Below are 11,367 nucleotides of genomic sequence, written 5' to 3'. Positions count from 1 at the left end.
TGTTACAAAAATGTCCAAAGCAACGTTTATTTCGAATTACAGAGCTTTATTATAGGAACAAGGGAAATTATTTTGAACAAAAACCAAAATTTGTTGAAAATCTTTGAACAGACGACGTTAAGTAGTTTGTCTGGTGATATTACGCTGTCTGTACAAGTTGGTTTAACTCTAGATTTCTCTTTTTTTGTATTGTTTTTTGTCAGAATTACAAGAAATTGTACTTCAGAATTTTGAACAAACCATTCGAAGCAATTAAAGTTACAATATTTATATTTCAAATTTAACGTCCTGACGTAATTTGTGCGCTTGAAAATCCCCTATTTAAATACGAAATGTTAAAATAAACAATTTAAATTATTTTTAAAAATCTAAAATAAATGCTTAAATGTGAGTAAATATATTTGTTCTAAAATATAGTTCATCAACCCAAACGTCTTTTCAAGTCATGTCTTTCAACAAATCAGTTTGTTCATAGAAATCGTCACAAAATCACTTGCACGAAATTTGATCAAGCAAGTTTTTTTAATGGCTCATTTTCGTCGCAAAATTGAAGATGTGCAAAAAAATATTGCAGCTTCCGGTAAGTGTAATGATGCTTGTGACATCACAATGAAACTTTCCCTTCATACATTTTAAGGTAAAATGATAAAAAATCTTCAAAAGTTGTTTTAACCGAGTTTATTGAAAAGGTGAGTCGATTTAGAATCATAATACATGGAGGCTATATTTAGACGTAAATATCATAGCCCATTCAAAAGTAGGCATTTTGAACCAACGCGAATATCTCTTTGTTCATAAATAATGTTAGTTAATTATTTCTTTGTTTAACATGAGTAGGCCTGTTTTATTTGAACTCAATGTAATGGCCCTAATGTGTTAACAGCTGTATATAAGTCTTTTCCTAAGCCAAGATTAAGTTTAACAAAGTTCATATAAGTTGTGTGCAGAAATAAATAGTGTTTTGTATATGTCAGATAAATTTGTGTAGAAATCAGGGCTACGGAGTCGGTGAAAATTAACCCGAGTCCGACTCCGGTCAAATGTGTGATTTCACTAAGTCCCGAGTCCGGCCCAGGCTGTATGGTCTGAATTTCACCTATTTACGTAACTAAAATAAACTGTATATTTAGCAATCCACTTATAGGAGTCAGACTCTGTAGCCCTGGTAGAAATAATTTTATTTTACTTACCGAAGTTGTCCTCCCAGGTTCAATGGATTTTGCTGGCTCCTCGGAAAACATTGACGATACTACAATACCACCCGGTGGGCCATTTGCTGAGTCAAACTTTGTATTCCGATTGAGCTATGCAGCTTCGTCGTTATGTTTCTATCCTTGGGTTCTTGCGCTTGACGGATTTTTGTCACTTTTTATCGACACAACAGATGAGAATGAAACCCGGGGGAGTTTAGTGGTTTTTATTTTAAAGGTTTGTTTTTTAATTATGTGAATAAAGACCATTGTTTTAAGGTTCTATATTTTAACCTACTTGAATTATATATAATAAAATTTAAATTTTTGTTACGTAACTTTAATTCTTTTACATAAGCTTTATGGTTTAAAAATAATATTTCCGATTAGAATTTTATTCAATATATACAATTAAAGTTCTCTTGTGTACACATATTTATTTGTTCTTAAACTTAAGCCATTATTTATGATTTTTTGTGTCATATTGCTGTTTCAAAGTGTGTATTTTCATAGGTTTTATGTTTTTTTAAATAATACAAAACATAATTGTACATCCAGGGTTTTTGTTTTTTTATTGTGTTACTGTGTCTGACCCCGCTGGTTATCGTGGCAACGATTGTTTGGTGTCCGCTCCAAGTTTGTCGGCCGAGAGCTTTTTCCTACATTTCACCGGCAAGTCACGTCAGGTGAGTTTTAAAAGAACATCTAAAAACTTAAACATAGTAAAAATATGAAAGCCCACATAAAACTATGTCTGTTTGGACTTATATTCTGCATTTAACTACAACCTCCATGTCCCAAAAATCTAAAAACTTGTTTCTTTACTTTTTTCTGTTTTGAAATCAAATTATTGTGTTCAACATGTAAAGTTGATTTTGTCAACATAATTTTATCTTGTTATTACTTTACCTGCAATATGCACCCAAGAATGACATAAAGTTTTAATTGAATTTCAAGTTGCTAAAATTGACAATATTTGTCTCAAGATCAAGTGGTGAAAAATACAAGCGCATCGTTACAGAGGAAACTCACATTCAACCGACATCTTCGCTCCCTCGACGTAACGGTAACAATTTCTCGGTCGTCTCAGCCAATATTTGCCTCATGCCGGAGTTTATCGCTCACATAAACAACTTACACCACTCGGTGGACCGGGGGAGAAAAATTGCCGACTATTTCACCGGCAAAACGGCGTACACATCGCGGAATAATTCGTATCGGGGAAATCAGGGCGGAGCTTACGCTGAAACCGACTTTCTTTTCTCTCCGTGGAGTAACGAAGGATTGAACACAAACACAAACGCTTCGGAAAGTTGTGGTAAGATTTCTGTTTTGCTTTCAGGAGAACTTTGTGCAACATTTATGCATTTGCTTTCACTTCTGACTTTTCTCAAAAACAATTTCCAATTCAATTTCGTTGGCATTGTGGTTTAATTAAAACTTACAAAGCAGAAGATGGTCTCTAATTAATTATTATTGCCCATCTTATTCTGATCTTTTTTAGAATGTAGTATTTAAATGTTGTTGTTAGACAAATAAAAGCACATGTTGGTAGAAATGGGTTAAATTTTGTGAAATTGGTTTAAATGAATTTTTGATGTTAGGAAAAATTTTAATACCCTTTTTATCCATGTAATATTTTATTAAAACATTCAGTAAGTTATTATACCATAACTTATCGTTTTTTTATGCAGACGGAAGCGGGGCCGATAGCCGTAGCGTTGCTTCCACCTTGTGGAGCGTTTGCAGCAAGGAAAATTGTGTGAGCGAAACAATTCCCGGACCGGCGGACTTTATTTGCTTCCAGGAAGTATTTGACGACCGAGCAACAAAACAACTTATCGACGGATTAAGAAACAAGTAGGTGGCCTACGTTCTAGTGGTTTAAATTGTGCGAATAGTCTAAGATTTTATTTAAGGGAAACTTTTTCTTTATTGGTCTAGACTAGGGGTCGGCAACCTACGGCCCGCCGATGTAATTCATCCGGCCCGACGCCTCTTTGATAAATTAGAGAAAGAGTCTATTTCACATACTTTTCGACTATTTAAACTACGTAAGAGCGAAAAAAATTTGAATTACCATTCTGCATCCGGTTTGTTTACGTTTTGATGCTGTCTTTTGAACTAGGTTAGCTCTTTATTACCGTTGCGCAGTGGAAGGTTGCCAAGTGTGTCGCGGAAAAAACGGAAAACATAATTATTCTAAAATATTGGACATATATTTTTTAACATTTTATTTATTTTTTATTTTCGGCAATGTAATAAAAACTTGCAAGAAATTTAAAAGATATGCCCGTATATATACAAAAAAAGAATCGCACTCGCTTCGCTCGCCAGGTGTACTTGGACTTAAAAAGGTTAACAAACACTAAGCTATAGATTACCTTTGAATGTTATCGCGTTCCATCAAAGTAGTTTTATTACACTTTTCATTCTTTGCACGGATAACGACGTGTGAACTCTAATTTTAAAACAGACAAATGCTTTTTTTCGCTTTGCGTCAACACTTACTGCCTCCTTAAATGTAATTAAACACATTTTTAAGTGCAAAAAATGATCCGAGGCCCGCCTGATTCACATTTCTAACATGTTAATAATACAATTCTTAGTTAACATTTTGTGTGGCCCGCAGAGATCTTTCTAAGTTTGGTTTTGGCCCGCGACTAGAAAAAGGTTGCCGACCCCTGGTCTAGACCTAAGGTCAACTGATCACTTTTTTAAACTGATACCCATTTTTTTTGTTATGTCAGCCTATACCCGTCACCAATACAGATATTTTTCTATACCTTGAACTTTTTTTTATATGGTAATAAATTAAATATATTGAAAATCAAATCGAAATAACTTTCAGTTTATCTACGTATATTTAATCATACTAATCTTTTTTTATGTTTACTTGCATGATGCTGAACGACAAAATCAAATTCTATCAATACCAACCTAGTACAAATTTGCAAGTCAAAAAAACAGTTGTTTGATTTTTAGCAAATGCTAAATAATATTTTCATAGTAAAATATCTGCAAACAAATCCACCCAAATTGACTGATGTTAATATACCTGTGGGAGAAAAATATCTGCCATCATTATTGGTAAACTGATATATCTCTGGTTTAGACATTATATACTTGTTCAGTAAATTTACCCTAATTTTATAAATTTGCTGAATTGATTCAAATTCAATTTGAAACTGCCCAAATTTGCTATTCAGTCAATGCTATACAATGTTTATGTAAATATGTATTTTCTACCAGACAAGACTCAAATAAATTATGCAAAGTGGCCCCTCTGACAGTTGCAGTTTGTCCAATTAACAAAGTTACAAATATTTACATAAATTTAAAATTAAACCTTCAAACCGAAAAACAGTGAATAAAATGGTGTCAAACATTGTACAACAATTAAATTGATTTGTTAAGAATATTTTTAAAGTTGCCGATTGCAAATATACATTTTCCTACAAATTTATTTATATGTTTTTTAATCTGTCTCTTTTTTATATTTACTGTGAGTTAATACAGTGTTCTAATCTTTTGTTGATTTCATAATGTAAAGAAATATGTCTTATAGATATTTAGGAAAACTTGATATTATTCTGTTAAAATTTACAAAAATATTATTTTTTTATAAATTTTACTCAAATATTACTTGACAACTGAGTTTAGATGTTTATTCAGATTTCAAAAGCCAACAAATGACTTCTGGTGAATTATTAAAAGTGTGATTCATAGATGACAAAACCCCACGTTACAACCTGTAATAAGCATATTATGTAATCTTGTAGGTACCCATACATTATTTACGATGTATCGTGGCCTCTACACGACCGTAGAATATCGTTACTTGGAAGTGGTCTTTGCATCGCCAGCAAGTTCCCGTTTATCGACGTCATGTTCAAAGCTTTCCCCGATGGTCACAGAGATGATAAAGCCGCTTGCAAAGGACTTCTAATGACAAAAGTGAAAAATATTAATTTATTGCTAGTTTTTGATCCCTCAGAAATTATTTAAATTACCTCAAATGTGGTTTGGCTTGCAAAGACTAATAACATTAATTAGAGTTTAAAGATGAAAATATATTAACTGACTTTTACTGCTTTAAAAATTAAATACCATACGTCCATTGGACCAAAGGAAACTAATATTTGACCGACGATATTATTCATTACCATTTATTTTTCAAACAAATAATTTAACAATTGACCTTAATTTGTAACTTTCCCTTAGAAATAGGTTTAAATTGGCCTCATTTTGTTTTATTGGTTTTAAAATAACAATAGGTTAGTTCATTAACTTTTATTTAGCTTACTGAATTTGTGCTTAAAATTGTTTTCAAGTTTGCCATAGTTTTGATTTCTTCCTGGATGTCTAAATATACAAAAAAAATCTGAAACATATTTTGCACAAACTTATTTTTTTTATCCAGTTGTACCTGGGTCCGGACGGTTCCGGTGCCGACCAGGTCGGTTACCTAGCAACCACCCACCTGCAAGCATGGTCACACTCTAGCGCCTCCAGTGTTCGGTGCAAACAGCTCAATAACATCGTAAAATGGATGGAAGAGTTCGCTGCTCAGTGAGTTCTGTGTGATGCCTTAATGGAATATATTAGATTTAAAAATGGAAAAAATCTGTTTAAATTTGATAAAAGTATTTCGGAGTTTTAATAAAATGTAGGATTTGTTCAAAATCACACAAAAAATTTATTCTTTTTTACTTTTGCTTGTTTTCACTGTAACTGTATTAACCTAAATTTTATATTGTTTGTATCAAGAACCATTCATATTTAATCCTATTTTTATTTAGACAAAGGTACCTTCAACACAATAAGAATTTATTTATATCTTTCTTGATAATAACAATGTTTTCTTTAGTTCAAGAAGTCGCAGAAAGTCACCACAAGAAGTTGTTTTATTTAACGTTATCACTGGTGATTTCAACTTCGATAAAGTTTCACATTACGACAATCTCGAGCGGCAATGCAACTTCTTTGACACTTATCTGTGAGTTTGTTGGCAAATTATAATATCACAACATTTCTTTCTTTTTTTGATTTGTTTAAATATAAAAACATTGTTGTAACTCAAACCGCCCGGGAGCTTATTATTCATGCTTAAAGCCAGAACCGAATTGTTTGTTGTTAGGGTTAAAAGTTTTTACTATATTCTCTATTTTATGGAATTTTCCAAAATATAAGTGAGGTCCATTTTATTTATAAAATAGTTGCTTCCAGGCATAATAATAATTAAAATCGTACTTTAGGGCTTTTCAATTAAAATAGCAAGAAATAAAGGTTTTTATTGTTATTTTAAATATATATTATCCCCTAATTTTTCTAACACCCTGTTTAATTGTAGCGACCACTGCACGGACGCCACTAGTGGGCAGCAGCACAGTTGGGTTGTGGGGACGGAGTTGAAGCAGATGACCCTCCACAACCCCCCGGTAGCGACCCCACAGGGACTGCAGAGGTCGGTGGTTTGCTTAGTAGCCAGTAGTATGCTGTATTAATAGAATAAAGAAAAAAATAATTAGAATTGTAAAAGTTTTGATCATGTTTTGCGCCAACTTCCTCAAAACTGGAAAAACTGAAATAAAAGTGGCAATAAATTTGAACTTTAAAGTAATACCGTTTCCCCCAAAAAAATTGGTTGTCCTTTCCTTCATTGCTCGAAAGCGCTATTGTGAAATAATGATAATTTCGGTTGTATTTTGTATTTAATAAAAAACCTACCTTTTTACAATTTTTGTTCACCTGAAAACCAGAAAAACAAAAACAAATCTAACAAACCCCAATTTCGGTTTGCGACCGTAGGTTGGGGACACGGTTTTAACTAATCCTTTATTACTTTTGATTCAAATCAAGGTAAATATCATTTGTTTACTCCAGTATATGAGGTTGCAAATGACTTGTACCGACTTTGGGCCAAAAGCATTGCGCTTACCCCTGATAAAGTGCTTGTTTACCCCAGGATGCTTGTATCTGAGCTTGAGCGCCCACAGTACGTGGCTTCAACGATGTCCAACAAATTCACAAGTTTAAGTGGAACCGGGGATGGGAAGCGAAGGATTGACTACATCCTCTACAAACCTTGCCAACACTTCAACCTGGTAATACACTTTATTACGTATGTTATGTATATGGACAGAAGCTAGTTTGCGCTTACTTATTAAAAAAATTAACAATTCATGCTCTTAATTATATTTTGTTTCTTAGATTCACATTTTTTTGCAAATTTTTAAAAGTTTTTATAAATTCAGTTGCCTAATTTTTGTGTATGTTTTTTATGTATTTGCGCGCAATTTGTACTTGATCCACAACAAAGTGTTTTCAAATTGTTTTTACTTGACAGGAAGTTAAAGATTACAAGTTTTTCACGGGACTGGCAACTTTAAGTGATCACATTCCAATCGGCATGATGTTTTCATGTGAAAGAAATCCTTCGTGATGTTTTCATGTGAAAGGAATCCTTCGTGATTCTCGTGAAACATCACAAGATCGCAAATGAGATTACTAATGTTTTACCTTTTGCTCTCAACGTTCCTTTACTTGGGAAATTCTTGTTCTAGGATAGAAATGTGCTTTATTTTAGGTTTGTTATACACAGGGCTGCCTTCGCTCTACCACACAAAAATAAGGACGACTAACTATATTATTCAAAGCGAACAATCTTAATTAAGAAAACGTAAATTGGTCTGTATTTACAATGGTCTCTATGATAAAAATCTGACATAATAAGGTAGTCATAGTTTTCAAAAATGAGAACAACTTAAATGTAGACGTTGAAAATGAACAAATTATCGAACGAAGGCCAGCAGCCCTGTTTATAGGCTAATGTAGTGAGGTGCTTAATGTTATGATTGCCCGAAGCCTGGCATTCTAACGTTATCATTGCAAGCAGCGTTCCTTGAATGCTCGGGCATAAACGCTTTGAAGTAGATCAAGCCCAAACCAGTTCCAACCGGTTATAACTGGTTCATGGAGGTTTGCTTGAATGACGTCATATGTAGGGATGTTCGATAATATCGGATAGGGTCCGAAACCCGATGCCAAGTGGTAATATCGGTACTTGTCTAAACGGTGCTATCGATACCGATTCGACACTAAACCAATCAAGCTTTGGCATGTTTGCGATGTTTTTAAGCGTTTTTTTTTTTACTTTTAAAAGGTCGTTTCCAATATAATAACATAAGTTTTACTCCGCTCAAGCTATTTTTTGCCCAAAAATATTACTTTTGACCGAAAAAGTTCAAATATTAAAAATATTGTACTTTTAACTTGTGTCAGATTTACTTGTTTGAGCATAATGATGACGTCATTTGCTATCGGGAGAGGTGGCACGTTGCTATGGCAACTGGGGTTTGTAACCTTGTGTGTCAGTATGTCGCTTGGGTTGGTGCTTACACTTTGAACAAATAATGATAGGTGATTAATGCGTGGTTATTATTAACACAATGTTACTTCTGTGTGGGATGGTATTCCTTGCCTTGCTGCTAATCTTAAATTATATAACGTTGATGAACCTTAGTGTTTTTGCTTATTAGTTTTGTGCTACTTCTGTCGGATTTGTACTCTTACGTCTTAGTGCGATTTAAACTTGTAAAAAGTTTTAAAACTTAGTGTTTCAAAAGACGTCACAATGTTATTCACTATTTCGATAAGGCATTTTATGTTTGATACTATGGCTACCTAGTCCGACGTGCGCATGCGCAGTAACAAACTACAAACTGATATGGCCGCCAATTGTAAATTGTAAAAGTTTGCAAAAAGGTGAACTACATGAACATTTGGCCCGAGTCGGTCTCTGGTTTATATTTTCGCCAGGGTTGGACTCACTTTTTCATTCGAAGTCGGACTCTGGTTGTTTTAAACCGACCCCCTTTGTTGCTGCTGAAAAACCTCCTGCTAAGCTCATATACCTTCTCAAACAAAAAGCAACATTTGGATTAAAGTTCGAAGTTGATATTCATAACCGGGGATCCACCCCTTGTACTTACCGCAACATTCATGACGAAATATTTTACCTCTTATTTATTTCAAAACGATATAATCTATATTTTGTGTAAAGTTTTAACCGTTTTAATGCAATAAAATTTTACCATTGAAAGTTGATGTGTGTTTACCGTTAGGTGGCAGTGGTGAGCATGCATTCGTTGATAGTTTTTAGGGTTTAATCAAATTATTGGTTCGAATTTATGAACGATTTTTTGTCGTTGGTTATTTTTTGTGCTATACATTGCAACATAACTCTGTAATGTAAGATATTTTTGTGTAAATATTAGTTTAATTCGTTTCTTTTACGTCATAGTGTAACTAGTTGTTTGAAGCGTATAACGGTTTGCGCCTTGCAAGTATATTATTGCTGTATTAATTAGGGGTAAAACTATGGTGTTTTAGTATTAAAAAGAGTTCGTACCGCATGTCACACTCGATACAGGACAAGATTTGTATAAAGCGCAAAAAAATACTTTACTTAGTTAAAAAATCAAAAAAAATATGTGGAATTTGCGTCATGCCCAATTTATAAAAGTGGTCACCGACCGAATGGTTTGCTTGTCGGTCGTATTTGGCCCGTGGGCCGTTGGTTTTCCGCCCCTCAACTGGAAACAATTAGTTTACAATGTTCACACATGTATTCATAGTTTTAAATTTCACATTTTCGCAATCATGACCGGAGAATCGCGATGCTAACCTTGTTCCGTTCGGGTAATCACCGCGCGATTTCAAACTTAACGCAATTTACTTTAATGACGTCATAATGTAAACAAATAAAACCAAGAAATTACCAAATAAATACATAAACAAACTGTTTTATTGCAAAACAAACTACAAGTTAGATAATTTACGTTTTTACGTTGTGGAAAACCATGGCCGCGAAACCTCACTGGTTCTAGAAGGGTGATGATTGTGACGTCAGCCGATGAAACAATCGTCGATTGTTGGCGTGTGCAGCTATGCGTGGAGAGCCGACCGGCAATCTAAACACGACGTCACAATGCCCTACGCGCTTACGTCACAATCGATAAGGTGCAGTAGGTTTGTTTCCTGATGGCGACTTAAGGTGATTAACCCTTTAAAGCTGGTGATGCTAATAACATTAAATAATCGCACTATGCCCTTTGTTAAAGTAACTTGTGGGTTCGAATCGTTTATTCATCGATTTGATTCGAACATTTCAAGGTATTTCTCGTTTTAAGATTCTGTAAAACGACTTAAATTTGATCAACCCGGTGCGTTCTCATAATATCTCGGGTCATCAGTAGAAAGAGAGTGGCCCAAATAATAGATAAAAAATTTATTCTTTTATTAGCAAACGTTTCGGCAATTGAATCTTTTATCTATTATTTGGGCCACTCTCTTTCTACTGAAGATAATGAACAGATCCGTGTGTAGTGTTCCTAAGTATGTTGGCATCTCGGGTCAATTTATCAAAAATATACACCCACTGATATGTTGTGCAACTATTAATACATGTGTACCGTGCAGGTATGTTTGTAATTGTGGCGTGTAGGTATTTGTGGGTATATTTGTGTATCGATATGCACATGATGTGTAGGTTCGTATGTTCTGTGTGGGGACTTATATCTGGTTTTAAAATACAAACTGTTAGTAGGCGTTAGTTGTATGCGATGTTTATTCGTCAGTTTGAATTATTGCAGCGAATCCTCAAAGCATGTCGACCTGTTTAGAATTACTTAGGCGAGGCGAAAACTGACCTGTGGTAAGATTCGAACCATCAACCTTCGACATACAGATACCGTGAGAAAGCGCCCGAAAATGCTACGTTTGTGTTCCTACTTGCTACTCTTCGAGTCTGTAAATGCTTTTTGGTGAACAATACGATTCGGTTTACAACTCAACCGTAACCACAACATATTGGAGTCGATTATTAAGCGTCAGTGGAAATGTGTTGTGAAGACTTTAGAAATTAACACTCGAGTGAAATTATTAATAAATAATAGTTGTCCAGCACTCGGCTGAAATAAAGAAGTTTTACTTTGCGATGCAAGTGCCTGAAGTAACTGTTCTCAATAATAATAATACTGAAAGCAATTTGTTACCCTTTAACAATTAAACCTAAGTGATTTTGGAGTTTTAATAAAACAGTTGATTAATATAAACAAAACTATCTTGTCTAATTACGTTTCAAGCCCATTTTTCGTTTTTAATTAGGAGTTTG

General features: G+C 34.1%; 1 protein-coding gene across 1 annotated transcript; it reads left to right on the top strand.

The window, feature by feature from the left end:
* Positions 1-500: 500 nt before the first annotated feature.
* On the top strand, positions 501-8,222 carry LOC146139006 (sphingomyelin phosphodiesterase 5-like). Its single transcript, XM_083394018.1, has 11 exons — positions 501-580; positions 1,208-1,428; positions 1,749-1,876; positions 2,177-2,508; positions 2,885-3,050; positions 4,973-5,147; positions 5,614-5,762; positions 6,061-6,189; positions 6,544-6,657; positions 7,159-7,297; positions 7,540-8,222. Exons 1-11 carry the CDS (start codon positions 526-528, stop codon positions 7,633-7,635), a joined length of 1,704 nt encoding a protein of 567 aa, XP_083250144.1. The 5' UTR covers positions 501-525; the 3' UTR covers positions 7,636-8,222.
* The last annotated feature ends 3,145 nt before the right edge of the window (positions 8,223-11,367 follow it).

The sequence above is a fragment of the Ascidiella aspersa genome, chromosome 7 (assembly GCF_963924565.1).
Source record: "Ascidiella aspersa chromosome 7, kaAscAspe10.2, whole genome shotgun sequence".
Classification (NCBI taxonomy): Eukaryota; Metazoa; Chordata; class Ascidiacea; order Phlebobranchia; family Ascidiidae; genus Ascidiella; species Ascidiella aspersa.
The sequence above is the reverse complement of the archived record's forward strand: the minus strand, read 5'-3'. Positions and strand labels throughout refer to the sequence as shown.